The 27,996-nt window shown below is 38.4% G+C and overlaps 2 protein-coding genes across 2 annotated transcripts; one reads left to right on the forward strand and one right to left on the reverse strand.

Moving 5' to 3' along the window:
- Positions 1–321: 321 nt before the first annotated feature.
- Positions 322–4,684, reverse strand: LOC144642652 (homeobox protein vent1-like). The gene is made up of 2 exons (XM_078501676.1): positions 4,274–4,684; positions 322–1,141 (listed from the first exon to the last, which is right to left on the reverse strand). Exons 1-2 carry the CDS (start codon positions 4,626–4,628, stop codon positions 870–872), a joined length of 627 nt encoding a protein of 208 aa, XP_078357802.1. The 5' UTR covers positions 4,629–4,684; the 3' UTR covers positions 322–869.
- Positions 4,685–18,244: 13,560 nt separating this feature from the next.
- Positions 18,245–27,922, forward strand: LOC144642708 (uncharacterized). The gene is made up of 2 exons (XM_078501750.1): positions 18,245–18,643; positions 27,378–27,922. The coding sequence occupies exons 1-2, from the start codon at positions 18,289–18,291 to the stop codon at positions 27,647–27,649; spliced, it is 627 nt and encodes a 208-aa protein (XP_078357876.1). The 5' UTR covers positions 18,245–18,288; the 3' UTR covers positions 27,650–27,922.
- Positions 27,923–27,996: the final 74 nt, after the last annotated feature.

Here is a 27,996-nt window from a genome sequence, read left to right on the forward strand (position 1 = left end):
AACTGATAAATCACCGACCTTGTTATCTTACCTACATAAAAACTGAATGTTAACATTCAAACGAGGGAAATGGCGCAAATTCGCGCGCGGAACACAATACATTGTATGTGGGAAGAGCCTTTATCTGAGATCAAAGAAAAGCAAGGCCTTTTTTGTGTTTTAAATAGACTTTCTCAAAGTCGTTCGCTTGGTAGCTCGCTTTCGCGCTTTGCGTTCTGTGAGCGCGGCTTTTAGAGAAGTGTATGTTTAAGCGCGTGACTATTTGCGGGGACCATTCAACGCTCTTTAGATCGTCAGATCCAAAAAACTTGCGACCATCCATTCTTCTTTAATTTTGCTCTTCGGCTTTATATTGCTCTGTACAAGGCGGTCCCAGCAACTTTTAATTGTGGATACGGAACTCTTTTGTGTGACCATTTAAATGAAAGCTGGATAATGTGTTCATTATGCTGTACAAGGTGGTTCTAATTTTAAAGCATGTGGATCAAATCCTATAGTGTGTGACAATTCAAATGAAAGCCATTAAAGAGCACTTCCATATTATGCTGTACAAGAAGGTTTTAACTCTAAAATCTGTTGATCAAACCCTAGTGTGTGGCCATTTAGATGAAAGCTTATTGAGCAATACTTTTATATTGTGTTGCACATTGTGCTGTAAAGTACAGAGGGAATTTCAACGTCTAAGTCCGATCTGTCCATCTGCTTTACACAGTGCTAATACGCTTTACATCTTAGTCACCCTTGTATGCCTTAGCTGAATGATTATTACTATGAAAACAGCCATCACGGGCCGTTTTCTTTTACATGCGAAATGTTCCATCAAATTCCTGTCCGTTTTAAAGCAAGCTTGCATCTCTCTTTCTTGTAACCTAATATCCATGAAAAAACTGCCTTTTAATCATCTCTTTGCGCCATTTTATTCTCCTGTTCTGAAACCAAACTCGAACTTGCGTCTCGCTAAGCTGAAGTTCCTCAGCCAACTTTAGTCGCTGACTACCCGTGATGTACTGGCGGCGCACAAATTCTCGCTCCATTCTCTGCAGTTGAGTCAAGGTGAACATGGTGCGGGGTCGCTTATGCTTAAAATGATTGCACACAAAACCAGCGTCTTCCTTTGGAGTGTAATCCACGGGCTTATCATCTAGAAAATAAATTAGAAAGAGTGAATTCAGATTCTGTAGAATGGTCATAATGTAAAAAGGGCCTTGGAAAGGGCTTAAGTTATAGCTGAGGGAATTGGTCATAATTTAGCTGTTAGCTGAGACTGATGTGGTTTCTTTTTTAACTGATAGACGGGATCTGCAAAATTTACTGGTAGATGAAATATAGATTAAAATTTTAGCTGATAGCCTGGAAGAGGGGGGCAAAGGATTTATGCGCGACACGTGAAAAAGGCAAAAATAAGACCGTGACGCGTGAAAATAGTTAGAAAAGACGCGTGATCGGTTAATTCTGATGTTTCAAGCATACGTGACACGTGACTTTGGTTAAAACTTGTGCGTGAAACGGGATCACAATCCCCGCTTTGCTACCCTCCTGGAAGAAACCGGAACTGATTTAACGGATAACTTAACTGAAATTTCGCGCACCCCCATTAAGACCCTCTTTATATGAGTGAGAAATTAATACTGATTAGTATCAGAAACTAAGAAACTTTTCAGCCATTTGCAAAACGCATTTTCCTAGAACGTTTTATGAGTATAGACAAACTAAACTTAAGAAAAACTATGAGTCTGGATAGGCTTAAAATTTTACATTATTTGTCCGAATAATGCTTCAAGATAAACATTGCTCGTTCATGTCAAGCTAAACGAAATTCTTGTTCTTGTTCAATAACTGATCATTTTGTCAAGAAGGCAAAAGAATTCCCGAGAAATGAAGGCTCTCTTGATTGATAATTTTGAAGGTTTAGTGGAAAAAACCGCCAGTGTTGAATTCATCAGTTGACGCGCTTAATGCGTCTGAGGTGCGCATATTATTCGTTTTCATATTATTTGACATATACGGCAGGTTTGTGCTATTTGATCTTGACGAACTCTTTTTGGCGAGTACCATAAAGCAAAAAAGTGCGTAAAAACCAGCGAAGGTTTGATCACTAACACTTTCGGTCTCAGCATACCATGCTTAGTAGCTGAGGTTGCAAAGAATTTAATATACATTGTTCAGTTTCTGAATAAAATTTCAAAGAATAAACTAATGGTTCTGTAATAGTTAATCTTCTGTTAGTCGTGCTTAATATAAAACGCGGGCCGGCCATAATTATGGAGGATAGATCAACAGAATCCTTTATGGAAATTTGCACAACAAAGTGACAATAGACAATGAAGATAATCTTCTTCTAGACTTTGTTGAATTTAGCGGGTAAGAACAACAGGCGAGAAAAAGCAAAAGAAATTTAAATTTAAAAACACTGTTTTAACAAAACTACAAACAAACAAACTCCGTATTATTTGATCCAGTCTTACAAATACGCCAATATTTACACTAAGTAATATTATCGTGAGCGAATGTGCTATGGACGCGCTATACGAAACACGATAACTATCACAATCCCACGCATTTCTCACAAAAAATATTTTAAAACACAAATACATGGGATTAAGTAAGATTATCCCATTATCACTACATACACGAGGTTAGCCATTTTTCTTCGCCAGGAAAACTTTATCGGTTGTCATGGGAGGAACAAATAAACATTTGGAATTTCAATTTTTATCTTGCTCGCGGCCGCTAAGACTCATAAATAAGTTTTTACTTGCAAGTAGCTAATCGGGCCGATCGCGAAGTCCGCAAAAAGAAACGTCATCTTTAATAACGTTAAACAATTAAAAAATACACCCAATATATAATTTAAACAGCGATACATTTTTGTATTGACCTATATTATTTTGATAAATACTCATTTTTGGTGCGTTTCATTGCTTACCACGGCTAAAAATGTGCGTCTTTTCTTTTTGAAGTTATTTATTTTTCTCACGAAAATGCTGACAAATTTCAGACACTGTCTACCCATGTTTTTCTTCAAGAAGCGGCGCTTCTCAATAAAATAACACTGCTTTTGAAAGGATATTGTTATTTTCGAGAGCTAAATTATGTGGTAATCAAATTTGTTTAAATAAAAACAATCCACCAACAGACATTACTATTTTGCTTATTCTGTGCGAAGTTAAACCTTTTCTTTGGTGGGGGGGGGGAGTTAGGCTGAGTTTGAATGAAAAAAGTTGTTAAGCCACATGTACGTGGGCGTTCGTGATATGCAATGTACTTTCTATTTTTGTCGTATCTTTAAGCGAGAATATTTAGTGTGATTGTATAACACATGTCACCTGTTTCTACACAACCTGATGTTATTTGTTTACAACTTTGTATCAGTTCCTCGAGTTGAAAACATTTTGGAATCCAGAAGAAAACAATTTTTTCCTACCAAGTTACCTATAAACAACGTAACCATTTTATTTTGTTAAATGTCTCGCCTTTTACCGCGTTGTGAATCATTTAAATAAACAGCAATTTCTTGGATAAGTGACTAAATCGTTTTGTTTTAAGCCTCCTAACGACAATTGGTATATTTTTTTCTTTTAGCGTCGCCCAACAATTCTCTATAAGAAATACGTCACCTTTACAGTTGAATATATTCTATGATTTAGCTAACTAGTTCAAATTGGTTGTAACAAGTCACTGCCTGATCCCATTTGATCCGCACCACTTTCGGAAAGTGATCATAACTAGGTAGTTCCTTGAAGATCGATTCTATTGTTTCTGATCTCATGTTTTCAGTTGAGGCAAATGTAAGCCCTCTATCACCACAAACTTTGTTTAATTTCTGACATTGCTGAAAAATTTGATGTGCGAAAGTCATTGCCAAACATAAAATGATATGTGCCTTAATTACTAACAGTGATGATAAGATACTCTGGGCTATATGGCGTACAGAGCGCGACTAACAAGTTTTTTATATGTCAATTTCTAAGGATATATATCATCTTCTTTGTGCTGTGTATAGTGCTGGAATTTTGAAAGTAAATTCTATTTTTGCGCAGGTGTAGTTGTATAAACTATCAAGGAGAACATGCACACAAAACTGAAAATGCCAAAATCCGTTACATGAACAGTTGCCGGATAAATTAAGAAATTGGATCCTTTTTTACCAAATACGTAACTTTAACATGTTCAATATTCCCGCACACATAAAAGTTTTTTTGGTTTGTTCTATAAACGTGTAAGAAAGCCACTTTAAAATAAAGTAACGAGGTAATCAGTCAATGTGACTCACCGTGATGCGATGTCTGCTGTTCTGTAGCAGTACTCGCCGTTGATTTTTCTTGCGAGCTGTATGGCACAAATATGTTGTTGCTTCGTCTTCGCTCTTCTAGATCTTTCAGTTTAGCAGCAACATAAGTAGGACTGTCCTTCTTGGCTGGAACGCTGCTAAACGTGACCAACTCTTGGCTTGGCTCGCCTCGGAGGAGTGACTCGATGGAGAAGGGCGATTTAAATGGCTTGTTGATCGGCAGTTGTGTTTGGAACTGAGCCGGTTCGTACGTCTGTGGATAACTGGGTTGCGTAGGTCTGGAGTGACAGCAACAATGAAAGTAGCTGAAATGGTGATCTGCATTGTATGGCTGCATGTTTGCTTCTCTTGATCAAAACGCTCACAAACGTGTGTTCCAATAAATGTGACGACTTAAAGATGCTGAACTAGTATTTATTAACGACGTCGAATTAATTATTTGGAATTATTTTCCATTTAGATTAATTCACAGTACCTGGTGTTTTTAACAAGGAGGGGGCATGCTATTTAAAGCACTTAGGTAACACCGATAAAGAAAATGGGAAACTGACACTTTGGAATTAAAAAGGTGTAGAACTTCGCGACGTTTTTTAAGCCAGGATATACTTTTTCTGTGCCCATTTCCTTTTTATATGTTTTCAAAAGAGAGATTTTAAAATTTGTCGAAAAGGCCAAGCACGTCTAAATTGATAACTGTCCCAAAGAAATCATTGTGTCCACAACATTGATTTAAACTTCCCAGAGTTACGCAGTCATGACAGAAACGCAATAGAAAGTCGTCAGAAAAAAAAAAAGAAACTCGCGGACATAATCACAAGGGCGGGATGGTCTTATGCATTCAAATTCTCCGTTCACAAATTCTACAGCAAATGTGAACATGCCTTAGCAGAATTTCTATATAAACACCTGTTAAATCAAGGTTGTCGAGAAATATGCCCAAACCATAAACGATACGAACCCAGTGGCTTCCTAGGATATGTGTGAGATATTTACTTATTTTTATTCTAAAAGATTGTGTACATGCATAAAGCGGTTATCAAGATCAGTTCTGAGCTGTTATCATTAAATAGCGCGAGGAAAAGACCCTCATGTCTCTATTGTCTTGTCTCATGTCTCCCTTCATACAACATCTCGCCATTTCCCTGCACAATGATTGCGTGCGAATTCCGTGTTAGCCTGCGAGTACAGCCGCCTCTCATTCGCGTCCCGCAACGAAGAGCGAAGTTTCGCTCTTCGTTGCGGGAAGCGAATGAGAGGCGGCTGTATTCGCAGGCTAATTCCGTGTCTATTGAATTAACAGCTGTAAATTTTATCATACCGATTTTAACGCGCATTGTACCGGTTTTTCGTCAAACATAAGCACAAATTCACTTTATTTTGCGAGTTGTTTTTCCGATTTTGCTTTCATAAGTTCAGCGAAAATGTATCGTATATACATAAAAAAAACACGTTGAAATTCGAGTTTCATTTTCCTAGGCAACCCCAAGAGAAGGAAATGCATGCAAGTTCGAGAAAAGCCCTTTACGGGTGAAATTCAATTACAAAACCTTTTTTTTTTGTATAACTTATTCTTTGTTCAATTTATATTGGCGGCAAGCTTACATTATGCTTAGCACTTAGAAATATTTAAAGATGTTTCCGCGGTTTGTAGCGCGAAGAACATCATATATTAAGTGAAATTATCGCACCTTTAGAAGACTTTTTCCAAAAGTGTACGTTGCGCATTGCAGAAAACTTAATAATACGTTATTTTTATTTTGTTAATAGTTTTGTAATCATGGGTGCTTTGTTTTATTCATTCACAGGTATGTATAGCAAGCCCTAAGAGATAACAGCGGGCGTCATATAATTTTACCAATTCAGGTTTATCAACCGTCAAAAAAAGAGAGAGTTGGCCTTTTTCTGCAAGTAATCTACAACGTTTAACTTTCTTAAAGGGTTATTAGCAAAGATCATGGTCCGTTTGTTTTGTTATTTTTCAAAAACTTTATTCATTTTCTGAAGAACATTTGGCTCTCTATTCTCTACATGGATTTAATCCACGGAGACCCCCACAAAAAATCATTACCTGCTATCTTGAATAGACACGTGCACTATTTTCTTTCTTTGTTTGTTTCTTTCAGACAGTTAAAAACAACAGACTAGACAATAGTTTTCAGTTGCGGTCTGTCTTGGCGCTCCTGGCGCGCTAAATATTCCATTTTCCGGTTAAGGTGAAATGCAATGGAAATTTTTCTATTGATCAAAATCCCTTCCTTTATGACAACTCTTATAATCAATTGAAAATTGTTTTTTTTTAATGCGGTTTGTGGTGCTTCGGAGAAGAAAATGATTGACTACGTTTATTTATCCGTGGAAAAACTTCAGTTGTAAAAAGATTTAAAGAGCTACAATCTTTGACAAAATTAGTTGACACATTGACTTCGCTCTGCGGTTTTTATGACAACTTTACCACTAGTTTTTAAATTTCATGACTGTCTCTGCTAAAATACCCCCTCCCCCCTTCATCCAATGTTGTAAAATGGTAGCAAAGGACTCCTAGAAACAAAGTACAACATTGATTGGGGGAAGGGGGGTTGGAAAGGTGGGGCAAAAGGATGAAATTGGTCCATATAACAATAAACAAGGGCGTTAATTGACAATGGGTCAACACTTTTGTCAATGATTGTAGTCCTCGGCTGCTACATATCTCAGTGCAAAAAAAAAAAATCGGATGGTTCTGATTTCAAAACACTATATTTGTTTTACTGGAGTGATCTTATCTTTAATTTTGAAGAAGCAACAATCAAATTCTCAATAGAACGTTTGAAAGTCCTCTTGTTCACTTTGCATTCTTTGAATGGCCTCGCCATGGGTATTTTGGCTCGACCACGTCTCGCCAAAATACAAGCCATGGCTCGTCCAAACTCGCCTGATATGCCGCCGAAGCGTACCAAAAAGGTACGATTAGGTATAAGTGTAAGGCGGTTAAGAGGACTAAGAAGTTAGAATCACCTTCTGCAGCATAATAAACAATACAACATGAAAGTACTGCTCAATGGTCCTCAATAGCTCTCACACAATAGGGTTTCATCCACCTATTTAAAATATAGTACCCGGCCCCTTGTACAACATAATAACGAGTGGCACATCAAAGTGGACGTACTGCTCAATAATAGCTTTCATTTGAATGGTCACACAATAATGTTCAGTATCCCTACTTTAAAGATAGTGGGACCTAGCTTGTACAGCACAATAAAGCCGGTGAACAAGATGAAAGAAGTGTTCAATATTTAGCTATTTATTCTGTTTGAATGGTCACTGCACAAAATTTTTGATTACGACAAAAAAGTATTGAATGATCCCCGTAAATGATCACACGCTTAAGGGTTACCCCGCTCTCGCGTGTGTCCATGTCTTCGAGTAAATTCCGAACTGGAAAACAAGATAATAGAAATGGTGAAGTGTAGGGGCTGGGAGGGAAGCGGAGAGGAGGGGAAAAAGTACTTATTGGTCAACACCGCGGGGAAAATCTTCGTTTTTACTTGATTATCTAAGGAAAAAATTGCTTCCCACTCTTTGGCTTCACGCGATGAAACCAATTTTAAGTTGCACATATTTCTATCATAAAAAAATGATGAACAAAAGACGGTTTGTAGCTTAAATCTGAAAAATAACGAATACGGGTTCAAGTTCTTGTTGTCAGCCTAGAAAACACTTGTATAGGGTTACTTGATTGGTTGTTGAACAAAAATTTCTTAGCGGCCGACATTTCACTTGCATGTGCGGTTTTATGAACTCTAATGAGAGAAAGAACTCCACAAGTTTGTTCGGATCAGGAGCCCATTAACTTGATGGGCTCCTGGTTCGGATCCGATGTTTATCAATGGGAGAATTTTCTTATTACAAATTTCTCAAGTAACCTCCGTGGTTTAAAATTTAAATTTCCTCGAGTTGGATGTTTGCGTAGGATCTGGTAACCAGATAATGACTTATGGCTCAAGAAATCAACAGGTGCATGTGATTTCATGGCCCTGAGTGAAGGTAGAGAATCGTGTCTCTTCAAGAACAATACAAACATCTCGCCTTTCCCGAGTATAGCTAACTGTCGTGGGTCGTGGGTCGTGGGTGTGGGTAAAGTCGTGGGTGTGGGTAAAAGTCGTGGGTAACAAAAAAACATAAAAAAAATCAAGAGAGGGTAACAAACATTTGTAGGAAAATAGTTCGTGCATGGCTAGTCTGAGGAAGAGATTCGACCCGGTCAAGGGACCCTCTAGAAGCTTTTCTGTTCAACAAACTTGTTGGGGTGTCTGAACCAGGCCAGGAACACCACGAAACACCCCTGGAACACCGAAAATGTTTAAACACATATCAACAAAACAGTTCAATTAAATTTAAAAATTTATCGGAATTTTTATTTTATATTCTGCGTTGCGATTAGGATTTCGTCCTCGCAAACCCTCCCCCCCCCCCCACAAGAACGGTGACTTAAAAATATTGCGTGACATTGTGCATTACAGACTGAACGACATTTTTACCGTGGGAAATTTTAATGGTCGCGTTTGCGGTTACAAAAAGACGCTTTAATATTTAATAGTAGATACAATGGCTTCGCCTGTTGGCCAATGCGACAAAATGTTTGATTCGGACGCGGAAATGTTGCAGCCAACATTTTTACTACAAACTATAACACACTTGGAATTGTGAGGGTTGAGTGAGAGATTTTGTGAGAGCTTTCTTTTTAAATCGACACCCGACGAATTGCATAGAATTCTGTGCCTACTTCTTCCAAATTATTGTGCTTATTTTTATAACGAGCATGTATATTGTAGCCTGTATACAACCGTCCCCCTCCCCTAAAAAAATCGGGAACAAGGAGGGGGACGGCTGTACACAGGCTAGTATATTGCTACTATTTGAATTGAGTGTTAAGTTTGTTTGGTTTTTTTTTTTCACCTCACGGACTTAGGAGTGAAACGCGGGCTACGGGCTGAGGACTAGGTTTAAAATATGTACTGCGTTCTGAGTGACGCATTACGAAAGGTAACTCATCTAGACGGCTAACGAATCCTGTACCCGTCTTTATGATAGAGACATTTGTATCCAGACAAAATACAAAATGTTGCCCATGTTCTTCCCGTCTCTGGAATGAAAACCGACGAGCGTCACGGGACTTCGGAAATGTTCGGCAGCTTTCTCAAAATGTTGGGTTGTGTTCGGGTACTAAGTCTTGGAAGTTTTCGGACGACTACAGAATTTTTCGTTGATATCATCCAAAGTCTTTAGTTTTAATCCAGTTTAACGTTAATTTTAATTTATTCAAAATTCATTTTCATTTTCAAAATTCATTTTCGGTGTTCCAGTGTGTTCCTGGTATTACAGACACCCCAACAGAAAGAAACCCTAAGCAGAAAGACCTCTGAGCCGGGTCGAAACTCTGCGCCAGACTAGCCGTACACGAACTATTTCCTCACAAATGTTTGTTCAGTATTTGGTATGACTTTTTTGTTACCCACGACTTTTACCCACACCCACGACTTTACCCACACCCACGACCCACGACTTCCACCCACGACCCACGACCCACGACAGTTAGCTATACTCGCCTTTCCCCTGCACATTAATTACGTGCGAATTACGTGTCTATCGAATTGATAGCAGCAGATTTTATCATATACCGATTCTTATGCGCGGTTGTTTGTGGGGTTTTCCTAAAACTTGAGCACAAATTCACTTTAACTGCGAGTTATTATTTTTTTTTTGCTTATAATTAGTTTATCGGAAATGTATCGTATGAAAAGACTCGTTGAAGTTCGAGATTCATTTTCCTAGGCTACCCCAAGAGAAGAAAATGTCTGCAAGATAGAAAAACGCTTGAACCGGTGGAACTCAATTACAAAACAATTTTATTGTATTACTTATTCTTTGTTCAATTTATACTGGCGGCAAGCTTACATTATGCTTAGCACTTAGAAATATTTAAAGATGTTTCCGCGGTTTGTAGCGCGAACAACATCATATATTAAGAGTGTATCCATAAGAGGACCAGGCAACAGGTGATACAGCTCATATCACCGATTTCGCCCAAACTTAGCATAAATGTTGGGTATGGTGAGCTATTTACTGTGACAAAACATCAGCTCAAAATATTTTATTCCCTTCAAGTTATGGCACCTTTTGCAAAAATGGCCATTTTTTCACTAATTTATGCATATTTAATTAGCTGACTTTGATTGACCAGTACCACAAGAAAAAAAGACTTCTGAAAATAAATTTCACTGCATTATATTCTGTGGTTATTAGGCTTTAAGTACAATAATTCACTTCAACCGTCTGATTTGATTTCTTCTCCTCAAACGGTCTTTTGGAAGGTACACATTTCGTACTGTTGGAAATAGCCTTTAACTAGTGCCCATTATCTCCCATGAGCAACAACTTATATACATTATTCTTACATGGGTAATGAAATCCATCATTAAACTTCACAAAAATGCAACAAAATGTCTGGGGACTTCAATATTCTATTAGTATTGAGGAACTAAACACACGTGACTTAACGATTTCTTGCTATTTCATCAAAATTCACCGAAACACAGAAGCCATTTATTTGCCTCAATTTGGCACAAAATCGGTACGAAATAGCTAATCAAGCATAAATTTATAGATAACAATCAAAATATTGGCGAAGATTGGCAGTTAGGGCATTTTTCGGAGCGTTTTCAGAGCCATATAATTCGGCAATGTTGTGATAGTAAATGTAAAAATAGCAGCGAAAGATTTTCTTCAAAAGCTCGCTCAATTCAACATTTAGGCACATCAAAGTTAAGAAACAAGAAAGTAATACTACATACATGCCACTTATCGACACACAGATGCTTTCTTTTGAAGAATTTGTTCTTCCTCGCTGCACTTCGATCCTTCGATCGATCTCAATTGACATGTACTGTTGCTTTGAGGCGCGATGAACTTAGCCAATACATCGTGGTTCATCCTTCGTGAAAGGTGTAAACAGGTTGTCAATAAAGTCATTCAAAGAGCTGTTTAAAGTTCACGGAAGGGCACTTGTCTCAGCCAGTTTGCATGAAATAAATTTAACTGGAAAATAAACAGCCGCCATGTTGTATTTGTACCTTTGAGCCTGCCGTTTCAGTCAGCGGTAAAGCCGTACACTTGGGCAAGTACGTAGTGTAGTCATCATATAGTTGTTTGACTAAATCCCATATAGGGATGTTCATAGAGGGGATACATAGCCTAGCCCTACACAGCTATACACGCCTATACATAGCCCAACACAGCTATACACAGCTATACACACGCGTGTTCATTTGCTTTTCCTTCGCAAATGTTTGTTTTCGTCGGAATAAGTAGCGGATGGTGTTATCTACCCTCTGAACAACCGGGGCTTGATCTTAGCCTTATAAGTAGTGTGCGTTTCTTGTAAAAGTGAGAATTTTTTTCAACTTCTCCATTGAATTTTTGGATCAATTTAGGTTTCTGGGAAACTGCTCACCTACCCCTCCCCAAACCTAACATTAACCCTTACTTATCGCTTTGGGCAAAATGTTAGGTTTGGGGAGGGGTAGGTGAGAAGTTTCCCAGAAACCTAAATTGATCCGAATTTTTTTGATAAATAGTTGAAGAGAAATACACTGGATGCAGTGTAATGTATGCGATGCAATCGGTTTTGATGCTCTGAAATTGAGCTCTGAAATGTCGGAAACCATTAAATAATCAGAGCAAGTTTTTCCATCTTATATCAGGTTAAAACTAGTATGTTTATTGTTTTTTTTTTGTTGTTTCTGTCTTTTTTGGGAGGTGGGGGAGGGGGTGAATATGGACATTCGAAGAAATGGCGGTCAGGTTGTCAGCCTGGCCTGTGTACATCTATTCCTTCTGTTCAAATCGTCTCTATTATATTACACTTTGGCAGCTAGGATACTGAATTTGTACTCACTCCCTTTTTCGGGATCCCACAAAGTTCTCCATCTGTCCATTTACCGATAAACGTCATTACTGCAGTTTTATTAATTTGTTTTAGAAAAGGGCTTTTATGGGGACAAATTTTTCCTCCTGAATGCCCACATTGCAAGTGACGAATTGCGGCTTCAAATGATAATTTTCTTCATCACCGACTCAATTTAAGTGGCTATGTGAGTTACAAAGACGCGGATGCAGACTTTTGTAGAGAGCTTAAACCCCGCATTAAAACTAAACAAATTTATTGTAAGACTAGGACTACGCAAGACGACAAAACTTATTAGCTAATGTTTCAACCAGCACAGGTAGCCTTCTCCAAACTTGCTCGGGACCGTACTGGGCGAATATTGGCCCTCGGTCTTTTTTGTACGGACCTCGCTGCGCTCGATCCGTACTGTTAAGACCTCGGGCCAATATTCGCCCAGTACGGCCCTCGCGCGTGGTTAATAAGAGATTTATTTCACGACTGGAAACTTTGTGTATTAAGAATTGCTACCCGGTAGATGTCGTGGAAAACAATATGCGGCAAAACTTTTACGCGCGCCAAAGGAGTTAAAATTATTTCTGTGTTGAAGGTCATTTCATTTTCAAAGCAATAAAAACTCCGAAAAATTTTTACAAAAAAAAAAATCTTGCAAAAAATCTTGCGCTAAATCGCGCGGGAATTAGTGCGGGATCATCTGGGACAAAACCCGGTCCGATACTTGGAAAATATCGGCCCTCGCGGGACCGGAAATAAAGTAATCTGATTGGCTGATTTAGTTATTGGCCCTCGGACCGCCTTAGTCGTGTAATAAATGTATATATTTGCTGCGCCATATAGACTGCGTCACTAAAGGCATTTCGTACGTGAATTCTTTGTTCAGTTCAGCACAGACGCCCCCCAACTAAAGCACTTGCGCAAGAAACGATTACAAAACCTACCTCGCTATCCACCGTATAGTGATTTATCCCGTGGTAAACGTTATTCTCCAATTTTGCTGAGTTATTCATTTTTTCCCATTTATGCCCCGGGGTAGGGGAATTTGGTCAAAAAATGTAATCGTTATGCGCGGTATTAATCACTATTCCCGCCAGGGGAGGGGAATTTGAACAAGCAATAAAAAAATACAAATGTCTGGAAAGTAACTGGGAGACGTTGAAATTTTGATCTATTTAACTGTGTAGCGTCTTTTATGCTAAAAATAATTGTTTATGTTCCAAAATGACGCTAAATGGCGGTATAAAACTGCTCCGACGTTTCGGCAATACTGCCTTCTTCAGGGTGCCACCCCCAAAAAGGCAGTATTGCCGAGACGTCGGAGCAGTTTTATACCGCCATTTAGCGTCATTTTGGAACATAAACAATTATTTTGATTTGGTTGCCGTGCGTGCCGACCGTTAGCCTGCGTAGCAGGCGTCTGTGTAGTTTTTAGCGCGCGTAAAAGAGTGCGCGATCGCGAGAAGGCCACGCAGGTAAAAATCGAGGAGACGCCGTCTTCTCGATTTTTTCCTCGCGTGGCGCTCTCGCGCCTTTCGCGTTTCTCCCATGCGCGCGCTAGAAACTAACGACGCCTGCCACGCAGGCTAGCCGACCGTTGAACAGAAAAATCAAGAACTCTGTCTCGGTGAAAGTCAAATGGAACAGTATTTTTTCTGGAAAATCTCTTCGGAGATTGACGGAACGTCAGAAATTTTCTTACCATTTGTAAGGTTTCCCAGTTCTAGTTTCCCATGCATCAGGTCTCCCATCAACGGAAAGAAATAACAGGAAACTGAGCTACAAATGGTAAGCGACATCTATTTCGGTTAGTTTGCTAATTTTGGAAAGAAGCCTTTCCATTTTTCAGTGGTCATTCCAACCGGTTCTCTCCAACAAATGGTAAGCACCCTAGAGTTCGTTCAGCATCACATTGCGGTAAACACGTCAAGCTGTAGCGGAGGAAATTGTTTTCCCTACGACAATTTGAAAATATTCTCATTTTCATCACAAACGCATCCAACGAACACTCGGGGAGGAAAAGCAAATGATCGCGCGTGTGGTGTGGTCACGCGTGATGGACGCGTGATGCCCAGTGAACAGCCGTACCGCTGACTGAAACGGCAGGCTCAAAGGTAGAAATTCAACATGGCGGCTGTTTATTTTCCAGTTAAATTTATTTCATGCAAACTGGCTGAGACAAGTGTCCTTCCGTAAACTTTGAACAGCTCTTTGAATGACTTTATTGACAACCTGCTTACACCTTTCACGAAGGATGAACCACGATGTATTGGCTAAGTTCATCGCGCCTCAAAGCAACAGTACATGTCAATTGAGATCGATCGAAGGATCGAAGTGCAGCGAGGAAGAACAAATTCTTCAAAAGAAAGCATCTGTGTGTCGATAAGTGGCATGTATGTAGTATAACTTTCTTGTTTCTTTACTCTGATGTGCCTAAATGTTGAATTGAGCGAGCTTGTAAAGAAAATCTTTCGCTGCTGTTTTTACATTTGCTATATCACAACATTGCCGAATTATATGGCTCTGAAAACGCTCCGAAAAATGCCCTAACTGCCTTTTCTTCGCCAATATTTTGATTGTTATCTATAGATTAATGCTTGATTAGCTATTTCGTACCGATTTTATGCCAAATTGAGGCAAATAAATGGCTTCTGTGTTTCGGTGAATTTTGATGAAATAGCAAGAAATCGTTAAGTCACGTGTGTTTAGTTCCTCAATACTAATAAAATATTGTAGTCCCCAGACATTTTGTTGCATTTTTGTAAAGTTTAATAATGGACTTCATTACCCATGTAAGAATAATGTATATAAGTTGTTGCTCATGGGAGATATTGGGCACTAGTTAAAGGCTATTTCCAACAGTACGAAATGTGTACCTTCCAAAAGACCGTTTGAGGAGAAGAAATCAAATTTGACGGTTGAAGTGAATTATTGTACTTAAAGCCTAATAACCACAGAATATAGTGCAGTGAATTTTATTTTCAGAAGTCTTTTTTTCTTGTGGAACTGGTCAATCAAAGTCAGCTAATTAAATATGCATAAATTAGTGAAAAATGGCCATTTTTGCAAAAGGTGCCATAACTTGAAGGGAATAAAATATTTTGAGTTGATGTTTTGCCACAGTAAATAGCTCACCATACCCAACATTTGTGCTAAGTTTAGGCGAAATCGGTGATATGAGCTGTATCACCTGTTGCATGGTTCTGCCCTGTTCTCTCACGGGCACACTCTTAAGTGAAATTATCACACCTTTAGAAGACTTTTTCCAAAAGTGTACGTTGCGCATTGCAGAAAACTTAATAATACGTTCTTTTTATTTTTTTAATGGTTTTGTAATCATGTGTGCTTTGTTTTATTCATTCACAGGTGTGTATAGCAAGTCCTAAGAGATAACAGCGGGCGTCATATAAATTTACCAATTCAGGTTGAAGAGGGAGTTGAATTGCATAGGCTTTTTATTGCAAGTAATGTACAACCACGTTTAAATTTCTTAAAGGTTTGTTTGCAATTATGATGGTCCGTTTGTTTTGTTACTTTTCAACAACTAGTTTCATTTTCTGAAGAACATTTGGCTGTCTATTATCTACATGGATTTAATCTACGGAAACCTTAAGAAATCATTACCTGCTATTTTAAATAGAAACGTGCACCATTTTTCTTTCTTTGTTTCTTTCAGACAGCGTAAAACAGCAGACTAGACAATAGTTTTCAGTTGCGGTCTGTCTTAGCGCTCCAATCCCCTGGCGCGCTCAATATAATCCCTTTTCCCGGTTTAGGTCAAATGCAATGAAATTGAGAATTTTTTCTTTTGACAAAAACCTGACCTTTATATTTATGGCAATACTTATAATCAACTGAATATTGATTTTTGCAGATGAGAATTGTGGTGCGTAGGAAAAAAATCCGAAGATTTAAAACAATTCTGATAGTTACGTTGATTTATCCGTGGTAAAACTTGTAAAGAGATTTTTTAAATGAGTCCTCGGCTGCTACATTACTTGCAAAAACAAATTCGGATGGTTCTGATTTCAAAACACTATATTTGTTTTACTGGAGTTATCGTATTTTTAATTTTGAAGAAGCAACAATCATAATCTCAATGGAACGTTTGAAAGTCTTCTTGTTCACTTTGCGTTATTTGACTTTCAATTCTGTAACTTGCTAGTTGTTGAAAAAATAAACAAAACAAACCCACCATAATTGCTAACAAACCAACTACATTACCTTGAAGGAAAAAGCAATCAATGCAAATCTTTCTCGAAGTTTGAAAAAACCCCTGAATTATTAAAATTATATGGCGATACACACTTGTGAATGAATAAAACAAAGCACCCATGAAAAATAACTACTTTTTTTTATAAAGAAACTGACATATTAAGGGGTCATGAATGAATGGTCCATCAAAAGTCTGCAGTGCTCGCAAAATTACGCTTCTGCTCGGAATGCTCGCAAAATTTTAATGGGTGCTAGTTTGCTCGTGCGCGCTTGCATATTTTTACAATTGCTCACATGCTCGAATTTTTATTGGAGGTAGCTTTTTGAAAAGTGTTCGTTGCTCTCAAGACTAACTTTTGTCAATGCTTGTGCTCGCAAAGAAAGACACTCTGCTCGCATGCTCGCAAATACCATTTGATACCCCCATATTAAGTATTCGACAATGCGGAAGGTACATTAATGGAAAAAAAATGTTCTAAAAGTACGATTATTTCACTTACAAAAGAGGGGGCTCTTCGCGCTAAAAACCATGGAAACATCTTTAATTTGCTAAGCATAATATAAGCTTGCTACCATTAAAAACTTTAACAAAGAATAGTAATTCCAAAGTACATGTACTTCTGATAATTCCAAAAAAATTCTTTGTTAGCGAGTTTCACCTATTAAAAGCGTTTTCATTCTTGCATACATTTTCTTCTCCAGTGAGGTTGCCTAGGAAAAATGAAACTCGTACTTTAACGGGGCTTTTTAAACGGCACATCAGTTTCCACTGAACCAATAGCCGTTTTTATACTAGAGGCGAGTTACCCTTCTAGACGAGCTTCGACAACAATTTTTTTGCTCGTCTGGTTATGCGTCTCTATTATAAAGACGGGCACAAAACGCATTTCAAGACGCATAACGAAAAGTAGCTCGTCTAGACGGGTAACTCATCTTGTGCCCGTCTTTATACTAGAGACGCATAACCAAACGAGCAACAAAATTTTTGCCGAAGCTCGTGTAGACGGGTAACTCGTCTCCAGTATAAAAACGGCCAATCAGAATCAAAAATCAGAAAAAAAAACTCGCAAAATTAAGGTGAATTTCTGCTCATGCATGAGAAAAAACCCATAAAAACCCACGCGTTATAATCGGTAAAATAAAATGTACAGCTGCTAATTCAATAGACACAGAATTCGCACGCAATTTATATTGTGTAGGGGAAAGGCGAGATGTTTGTATTGTTCTTGAAGGGAGACATGTTACAAGACAATAGAGACATAGGGTCTCTTCCTTGCGGTATTAAATGATCACAGCTTTATTCAACAGGTGTATATATAGAAATTTTGCTAAAGCTTTTTCACATTTTTGTAGAATTTGTCAACGAAGAATTTGAAAGTATAAGACTATCCCGCCCTTGTGATTATGTTTGAGTTTTTTTTTTTCTGACGACTATCTACGTAACTCTGGGAAGTTTAAATCAATGTTGTGGATACAATGATTTCTTTGGGACAGTTGTCAATTTAGACGTGCCTGGCGTTAACAACAAATTTTAAAATCTCTCTTTTGAAAACATATAAAAAGGAAATGGGCACAGAAAAAGTATATCCTGGCTTAAAAAACGTCGCGAAGTTCTACACCTTTTTAATTCCAAAGTGTCAGTTTCCCATTTTCTTTATCGGTGTTACCTAAGTGCTTTAATTAGCATGCTCCCTCCTTGTTAAAAACGCCAGGTAATTAATCTAAATGGCAAATAATTTAAAATAATTTATTCTGCGTCATAAATAAAATTAACTAGCTGAGCACCTTAAACTCGTCACATTTGTTAAAGCACACGTTGTGAGCGTTTTGATCAAGAGAAGCAAACATGCAGCCGTCTAATGCAGAACACCATTTCAGCTACTTTCAGTGTTGCTGTCACTCCAGACCTACGCCACCCAGTTATCCACAGACGTACGAACCGGCTCAGTTCCAAACACAACTGCCAAACAACAAGCCATTTAAATCGCCTTTCTCCATCGAGTCACTCCTCGGAGGCGAGCCACGCCAAAAGTCGGTCACGTTTAGCAGCTTTTCCGCCAAGAAGGACAGCCCTAGTTCTGTTGCTGCTAGACTGAAAGATCTAGATGAGCGAAGACGAAGCAGAAACACATTTGTGTTATATAGCTCGCAAGAAAAATCAACGGCGAGTACTGCATCAGAACAGCAGACATCTCATCACGGTAAGTCGCATTGATCGCTTCGTTACGCTCTTTTAAGTCTCTTTCTTATACTTTGACAGAACAAAAAAACCTTTTTTTGCGCGCGGGAATATTTGAGTTACCTATCTGGGAAAAAAGGCCTCCAATTTTTTTAATTTATCCGGCAACTGTTTATGTTAAGGATTTTGGCATTTTCATTTCTTAGTGCATATACGCCTTGATGGTTTATACACCTACATGCGCGCAAGGATAGAATTTACTTTCAAAATTCCAGCACTATACATACGCACAAAGAAGTTTTATGGTTTTTTTATCCTTAACAATTGATATATTACAGATATAAAACTTGTTAGTCGCGCTCTGTACAACATTTAGCGCAGAATATCTAATCACCATTGTAATTTAGTTTCAAACGTACCATTTTATTTACGTATTTTATTTACGTCCGTTAAAGTTTTCAGCAATGTCAGAAATTAAACATAGTCTGTGGTGAAAGAGGGCTTAAGCTTCCATTTGCCTTAGCTGAAAATATGAGATAAGAAACTATAGAATCGATGTTCAAAGAATTATCTAGCTATGATCACTCTCCGAAAGTGGTGTGCATCTAAAGATCAGGCATCAGGCATATTTTTTTACAACCAGGTGGATCTAGTAAGCTAAATCATAGAATATAAAAAACTGTAAAGATCACGGGTAATTTTTTTACAGAGAATTGCTGGGCGACGCTAAACGAAAATAGAGCACTATACCAATTATCGCTAGCTGTTTTAAAAGAAAACTTGGTTCAATTGTCCAACGCTATTTATTTGCACGATTCACAACGCGGTAAAAGGCGATGGACTTAACGAACTAAAATATAAAATTGAAATAGTTTCGTTCGGGATCCCAAAATGTTTTGAACTCCAGAACTGATACCGAAGTAGTACACAAATAACATCAGGTTGCGTATAAACAGGCGACATGTGTTATATACAATCACGCTAAATATTCTCGCTTAACACAAATAGAAAGTAAATTTTATATAACAAGAGAAAACCTTTAGATGGAGTTTTACAACTTTCTTTTTATACAACTTTCTTTTATTCGAACTAAGCTAAACTACCATAAAAACAGTTTAACTTCACAAACAATAAGCAAAATAGGAATGTCTGCATGGTGTTGGATTGTTTTCATTCAAACAAATTTGATTATCACATAATTTGACTTTCGATAATAACAATATCCTTTCAAAGGCAAATTTTTATTGAGACAAAAGCGGTGTTATTTCAAGAACAAACAAGTAGACAGTGTTTAAAATTGTACAGCATTTTTGCGATAAAAACATAAAAAAGACGCACGTTTTCAGCAGTGTTAAGCAATGAAACACACCGAAAATTAGTAAATGGGTCAATCCAGATATGTATCGCTGTTTAAATTATTCAATATTGGGTGTATTTTTAATTGTTTAACGTTATTAAAGATGACGTTTCTTTTTGCGGACTTCGCGATCGGCGTCTTATTGGCTAATTGCAAGTGAACACTTATTTATGAGTCTTAGGAGCCGCGGCCAAGAAAAAACATTAAGAGTGTGCCCGTGAGAGAACAGGGCAGAACCATGCAACAGGTGATACAGCTCATATCACCGATTTCGCCTAAACTTAGCACAAATGTTGGGTATGGTGAGCTATTTACTGTGGCAAAACATCAACTCAAAATATTTTATTCCCTTCAAGTTATGGCACCTTTTGCAAAAATGGCCATTTTTCACTAATTTATGCATATTTAATTAGCTGACTTTGATTGACCAGTTCCACAAGAAAAAAAGACTTCTGAAAATAAAATTCACTGCACTATATTCTGTGGTTATTAGGCTTTAAGTACAATAATTCACTTCAACCGTCAAATTTGATTTCTTCTCCTCAAACGGTCTTTTGGAAGGTACACATTTCGTACTGTTGGAAATAGCCTTTAACTAGTGCCCAATATCTCCCATGAGCAACAACTTATATACATTATTCTTACATGGGTAATGAAGTCCATTATTAAACTTTACAAAAATGCAACAAAATGTCTGGGGACTACAATATTTTATTAGTATTGAGGAACTAAACACACGTGACTTAACGATTTCTTGCTATTTCATCAAAATTCACCGAAACACAGAAGCCATTTATTTGCCTCAATTTGGCATAAAATCGGTACGAAATAGCTAATCAAGCATTAATCTATAGATAACAATCAAAATATTGGCGAAGAAAAGGCAGTTAGGGCATTTTTCGGAGCGTTTTCAGAGCCATATAATTCGGCAATGTTGTGATATAGCAAATGTAAAAACAGCAGCGAAAGATTTTCTTTACAAGCTCGCTCAATTCAACATTTAGGCACATCAGAGTAAAGAAACAAGAAAGTTATACTACATACATGCCACTTATCGACACACAGATGCTTTCTTTTGAAGAATTTGTTCTTCCTCGCTGCACTTCGATCCTTCGATCGATCTCAATTGACATGTACTGTTGCTTTGAGGCGCGATGAACTTAGCCAATACATCGTGGTTCATCCTTCGTGAAAGGTGTAAGCAGGTTGTCAATAAAGTCATTCAAAGAGCTGTTCAAAGTTTACGGAAGGACACTTGTCTCAGCCAGTTTGCATGAAATAAATTTAACTGGAAAATAAACAGCCGCCATGTTGAATTTCTACCTTTGAGCCTGCCGTTTCAGTCAGCGGTACGGCTGTTCACTGGGCATCACGCGTCTATCACGCGTGACCACACCACACGCGCGATCATTTGCTTTTCCTCCCCGAGTGTTCGTTGGATGCGTTTGTGATGAAAATGAGAATATTTTCAAATTGTCGTAGGGAAAACAATTTCCTCCGCTACAGCTTGACGTGTTTACCGCAATGTGATGCTGAACGAACTCTAGGGTGCTTACCATTTGTTGGAGAGAACCGGTTGGAATGACCACTGAAAAATGGAAAGGCTTCTTTCCAAAATTAGCAAACTAACCGAAATAGATGTCGCTTACCATTTGTAGCTCAGTTTCCTGTTATTTCTTTCCGTTGATGGGAGACCTGATGCATGGGAAACTAGAACTGGGAAACCTTACAAATGGTAAGAAAATTTCTGACGTTCCGTCAATCTCCGAAGAGATTTTCCAGAAAAAATACTGTTCCATTTGACTTTCACCGAGACAGAGTTCTTGATTTTTCTGTTCAACGGTCGGCTAGCCTGCGTGGCAGGCGTCGTTAGTTTCTAGCGCGCGCATGGGAGAAACGCGAAAGGCGCGAGAGCGCCACGCGAGGAAAAAATCGAGAAGACGGCGTCTCCTCGATTTTTACCTGCGTGGCCTTCTCGCGATCGCGCACTCTTTTACGCGCGCTAAAAACTACACAGACGCCTGCTACGCAGGCTAACGGTCGGCACGCACGGCAACCAAATCAAAATAATTGTTTATGTTCCAAAATGACGCTAAATGGCGGTATAAAACTGCTCCGACGTCTCGGCAATACTGCCTTTTTGGGGGTGGCACCCTGAAGAAGGCAGTATTGCCGAAACGTCGGAGCAGTTTTATACCGCCATTTAGCGTCATTTTGGAACATAAACAATTATTTTTAGCATAAAAGACGCTACACAGTTAAATAGATCAAAATTTCAACGTCTCCCAGTTACTTTCCAGACATTTGTATTTTTTTATTGCTTGTTCAAATTCCCCTCCCCTGGCGGGAATAGTGATTAATACCGCGCATAACGATTACATTTTTTGACCAAATTCCCCTACCCCGGGGCATAAATGGGAAAAAATGAATAACTCAGCAAAATTGGAGAATAACGTTTACCACGGGATAAATCACTATACGGTGGATAGCGAGGTAGGTTTTGTAATCGTTTCTTGCGCAAGTGCTTTAGTTGGGGGGCGTCTGTGCTGAACTGAACAAAGAATTCACGTACGAAATGCCTTTAGTGACGCAGTCTATATGGCGCAGCAAATATATACATTTATTACACGACTAAGGCGGTCCGAGGGCCAATAACTAAATCAGCCAATCAGATTACTTTATTTCCGGTCCCGCGAGGGCCGATATTTTCCAAGTATCGGACCGGGTTTTGTCCCAGATGATCCCGCACTAATTCCCGCGCGATTTAGCGCAAGATTTTTTGCAAGATTTTTTTTTTTGTAAAAATTTTTCGGAGTTTTTATTGCTTTGAAAATGAAATGACCTTCAACACAGAAATAATTTTAACTCCTTTGGCGCGCGTAAAAGTTTTGCCGCATATTGTTTTCCACGACATCTACCGGGTAGCAATTCTTAATACACAAAGTTTCCAGTCGTGAAATAAATCTCTTATTAACCACGCGCGAGGGCCGTACTGGGCGAATATTGGCCCGAGGTCTTAACAGTACGGATCGAGCGCAGCGAGGTCCGTACAAAAAAGACCGAGGGCCAATATTCGCCCAGTACGGTCCCGAGCAAGTTTGGAGAAGGCTACCTGTGCTGGTTGAAACATTAGCTAATAAGTTTTGTCGTCTTGCGTAGTCCTAGTCTTACAATAAATTTGTTTAGTTTTAATGCGGGGTTTAAGCTCTCTACAAAAGTCTGCATCCGCGTCTTTGTAACTCACATAGCCACTTAAATTGAGTCGGTGATGAAGAAAATTATCATTTGAAGCCGCAATTCGTCACTTGCAATGTGGGCATTCAGGAGGAAAAATTTGTCCCCATAAAAGCCCTTTTCTAAAACAAATTAATAAAACTGCAGTAATGACGTTTATCGGTAAATGGACAGATGGAGAACTTTGTGGGATCCCGAAAAAGGGAGTGGGTACAAATTCAGTATCCTAGCTGCCAAAGTGTAATATAATAGAGACGATTTGAACAGAAGGAATAGATGTACACAGGCCAGGCTGACAACCTGACCGCCATTTCTTCGAATGTCCATATTCACCCCCTCCCCCACCTCCCAAAAAAAGACAGAAACAACAAAAAAAAAAACAATAAACATACTAGTTTTAACCTGATATAAGATGGAAAAACTTGCTCTGATTATTTAATGGTTTCCGACATTTCAGAGCTCAATTTCAGAGCATCAAAACCGATTGCATCGCATACATTACACTGCATCCAGTGTATTTCTCTTCAACTATTTATCAAAAAAATTCGGATCAATTTAGGTTTCTGGGAAACTTCTCACCTACCCCTCCCCAAACCTAACATTTTGCCCAAAGCGATAAGTAAGGGTTAATGTTAGGTTTGGGGAGGGGTAGGTGAGCAGTTTCCCAGAAACCTAAATTGATCCAAAAATTCAATGGAGAAGTTGAAAAAAATTCTCACTTTTACAAGAAACGCACACTACTTATAAGGCTAAGATCAAGCCCCGGTTGTTCAGAGGGTAGATAACACCATCCGCTACTTATTCCGACGAAAACAAACATTTGCGAAGGAAAAGCAAATGAACACGCGTGTGTATAGCTGTGTATAGCTGTGTTGGGCTATGTATAGGCGTGTATAGCTGTGTAGGGCTAGGCTATGTATCCCCTCTATGAACATCCCTATATGGGATTTAGTCAAACAACTATATGATGACTACACTACGTACTTGCCCAAGTGTACGGCTTTACCGCTGACTGAAACGGCAGGCTCAAAGGTACAAATACAACATGGCGGCTGTTTATTTTCCAGTTAAATTTATTTCATGCAAACTGGCTGAGACAAGTGCCCTTCCGTGAACTTTAAACAGCTCTTTGAATGACTTTATTGACAACCTGTTTACACCTTTCACGAAGGATGAACCACGATGTATTGGCTAAGTTCATCGCGCCTCAAAGCAACAGTACATGTCAATTGAGATCGATCGAAGGATCGAAGTGCAGCGAGGAAGAACAAATTCTTCAAAAGAAAGCATCTGTGTGTCGATAAGTGGCATGTATGTAGTATTACTTTCTTGTTTCTTAACTTTGATGTGCCTAAATGTTGAATTGAGCGAGCTTTTGAAGAAAATCTTTCGCTGCTATTTTTACATTTACTATCACAACATTGCCGAATTATATGGCTCTGAAAACGCTCCGAAAAATGCCCTAACTGCCAATCTTCGCCAATATTTTGATTGTTATCTATAAATTTATGCTTGATTAGCTATTTCGTACCGATTTTATGCCAAATTGAGGCAAATAAATGGCTTCTGTGTTTCGGTGAATTTTGATGAAATAGCAAGAAATCGTTAAGTCACGTGTGTTTAGTTCCTCAATACTAATAGAATATTGAAGTCCCCAGACATTTTGTTGCATTTTTGTGAAGTTTAATGATGGATTTCATTACCCATGTAAGAATAATGTATATAAGTTGTTGCTCATGGGAGATAATGGGCACTAGTTAAAGGCTATTTCCAACAGTACGAAATGTGTACCTTCCAAAAGACCGTTTGAGGAGAAGAAATCAAATCAGACGGTTGAAGTGAATTATTGTACTTAAAGCCTAATAACCACAGAATATAATGCAGTGAAATTTATTTTCAGAAGTCTTTTTTTCTTGTGGTACTGGTCAATCAAAGTCAGCTAATTAAATATGCATAAATTAGTGAAAAAATGGCCATTTTTGCAAAAGGTGCCATAACTTGAAGGGAATAAAATATTTTGAGCTGATGTTTTGTCACAGTAAATAGCTCACCATACCCAACATTTATGCTAAGTTTGGGCGAAATCGGTGATATGAGCTGTATCACCTGTCGCCTGGTCCTCTTATGGATACACTCTTAAAATTCCAAATGTTCATTTCTTCCACCCATGACAACCAATAAAATTCTCCTGGCGAAGAAAAACGTGCTAACCGCGTACATTTAGCGATAATGGGATAATCTTACTTAATCCCATGTATTTGTTAAACGAATGTAATTAAAAATGTTTTTTAGTAAAAACTGCGTGTGATTGTTGTGGGAGAAAATTTCCACTTTCAACCTCAGAGTTAAATGATAGTTATCGTGGCTGTACAGCGCGTCGATAGCACTTTCGCTCCCGATAATATTAGCTAGTGCAAATATTGGCGTATTTGTAATTGACAAGATCAAATAATTCACAGTTTGTTTGTTTGTGGTTTTGTTAAACCAATGTTTTAAAATTAAATTTCTTTATCTCGTCTCGTTTGTTCTTACCCGCAAAATTCAACAATTTGTCTTTTGTCACTGTTTTGTGCATATTTTTTTTTTTATTCTGACGTGCAGGATTTAACGCATTCATTCTCATAACAGACCCATAATTTAAGAGGGTTTTTTATACAAGGTCTCTTTATTTACCGTCCATATGGCCGGGTTTTGTTAGTTCAAGTAACAAAAGATTAGCTATTATAGAACGATTATTTTATTCTATTCAGAAAAAAACAATGTAAATTCTTTACAACGTGAGCTACTGAGGATAGCATGCTGACATCAAATGTGGAGTGAGTGTTTTTGTTTTTTTGAAGTGATCAAAATAGCGCCGGTTTCTATGCGCGTTCTTGCTTCTGATTGTACTCGCCAGAAAAGAGTTCGTCGAGGTCAAATAGCGGAAAATGGCCGTATATATCTTGGAAACAAATAACTCGCCTCAGACGTATTAAGTGCGTCAACTGATAAATTCAACACAGGCGCAATTTTCCACTAAACCTTCAATCATTACTAGAGTTTCGTTTCATTTTTCTGATATTTCAGTTGCCTCCTTGACCAAAAGACCAGCTAAGTGAACAAGAACAATAATTTTGTCGGTTATGTGCGTCTAATATTTATCTTAAAACATCATTCGGTGTTTCAGAGAAATTATTCATCTTTTTATACACTTTCAGACGTACAAAATTGTAACATTCGTTTCAGTTTAATTTGTCATATTTCCCGTTTTATATCGACTCATAATCCCAGGGGGGGTGCTCCGGGATCAAAGTGACGGGGATGATCGAATGGAGGCAAAACTCAGGACCCAAAAAAATCCCTGAGTCTTCCGACATTGCCCAAAAAAATCCCTGGACCAAAAAAAAACGCCCAAAAAAATTCCTTGTCAAATTACCCCTAAATTGCCAAGGCCGCGCTAAGGCACTTTAGTTTGATTTTAATACCCAAAAAAGTCCCCTATTTAAATCAAGTCACCCATAAAAATACCTGCCAAATTCTCCTACCCAAAAAAATCCCGGAATCGAAAATTTCGACCCCAAAAAAATCCTTCGCACATCCCCGTCACTTGGACCCCGGAGTACCCCCCCTGGGCTCATAATACGTTTCAGGCAAATTATACATATTGCGAATGACTGAAAAGTTTTTGGGTTCCTGATACAAATTAATATTAATTCCTCACTCTCAAATCTTGAGGGCCTAGATTGGAGTGCTGCAATTTTCGTTATCACTTAAATTTTTGGAGATTTCTTAGCTATCAGTTACAATTTTAGCTCATGCATTTCTCCTGAGCTATCAGTAAATTTAGTAGATCTCAGCTACAAGTTAAAATAACCTGTACCCTCTACATATTATGACTATTAGGGGTCATGAACGAGTCCATCAAAATTTTGCAGTGCTCGCAAAAATAATTATAACGCTTCTGCTCGGAATGCTTGGAAAATTTTAGTGGGTGCTCGTTTGCCCGTGCTCGCATATTTTTATAACTGCTCGCATGCTCGGTTTTTAGTGGAGGTAGCTTTTTGAAAGTTTTGTCAATGCTCGTGCTCGCAAAAAAAAAACGCTCTGCTCGCATGCTCGCAAAGACCATTTGATACCCCTACTATTCTACAGATCTGAATTCATTCCTTATATTTTGCTTTTCTAGATGATAAGCCCGTGGATCACACTCCAAAGGAAGACGCTGGCTTTGTGTGCAATCATTTCAAGCATAAGCGACCCCGCACCATGTTCACCTTAACTCAACTGCAAAGAATGGAGCGAGAATTTGTGCGCCGTCAGTACATCACGGGTAGTAGACGACTGAAGTTGGCTGAGGAACTTCAGCTTAGCGAGACGCAAGTTCGAGTTTGGTTTCAGAACAGGAGGATAAAATGGCGCAAAGATACGATTAAAATGCAGCTTTTTCATGGATTTTAGGTTACTAAAAAGAGTGAAGCCTGCTTGCTTTGCAAAACGGACGAGAATCTGTTGGAACATGGCCCCGATGACGGCTGATTAATCAGTGAGCTAAGGCATGCTAAATTGTATCGGTAACTTAACAAAACGTAAAGGGATATAGCATTGTGCATTGTGTAAGGTGGCTAATAGAACTAAGAAGTTAGAATCACCTTGTACAGCGTAAAAAACAACACAACATAAAAGTACTGCTCAATGGTCCTGAATAGCACTCATTTGAATTATTACACAATAGGGTTTAAAAGATAGAACCCCATGTATAACGTAATAAAGAGTACCACATGAAAGTACTGCTCAATATCTTTCAT

Source organism: Oculina patagonica, chromosome 2, assembly GCF_052425735.1.
Source record: "Oculina patagonica isolate OP01 chromosome 2, crgOcupat, whole genome shotgun sequence".
NCBI classification, from domain to species: Eukaryota; Metazoa; Cnidaria; class Anthozoa; order Scleractinia; family Oculinidae; genus Oculina; species Oculina patagonica.

What these genes read in the sequence shown, in the direction of transcription:
- LOC144642652 (XM_078501676.1), bottom strand. Translation starts at nt 4,628, where the DNA reads ATGCAGCCATACAATGCAGATCACCATTTCAGCTACTTTCATTGTTGC. An exon ending in ACAGCAGACATCGCATCACG is followed by an intron (nt 1,142 to 4,273) that starts GTGAGTCACATT and finishes TTTATTTTCTAG; the next exon opens with ATGATAAGCCCGTGGATTAC.
- LOC144642708 (XM_078501750.1), top strand. Translation starts at nt 18,289, where the DNA reads ATGCAGCCGTCTAATGCAGAACACCATTTCAGCTACTTTCAGTGTTGC. An exon ending in ACAGCAGACATCTCATCACG is followed by an intron (nt 18,644 to 27,377) that starts GTAAGTCGCATT and finishes TTGCTTTTCTAG; the next exon opens with ATGATAAGCCCGTGGATCAC.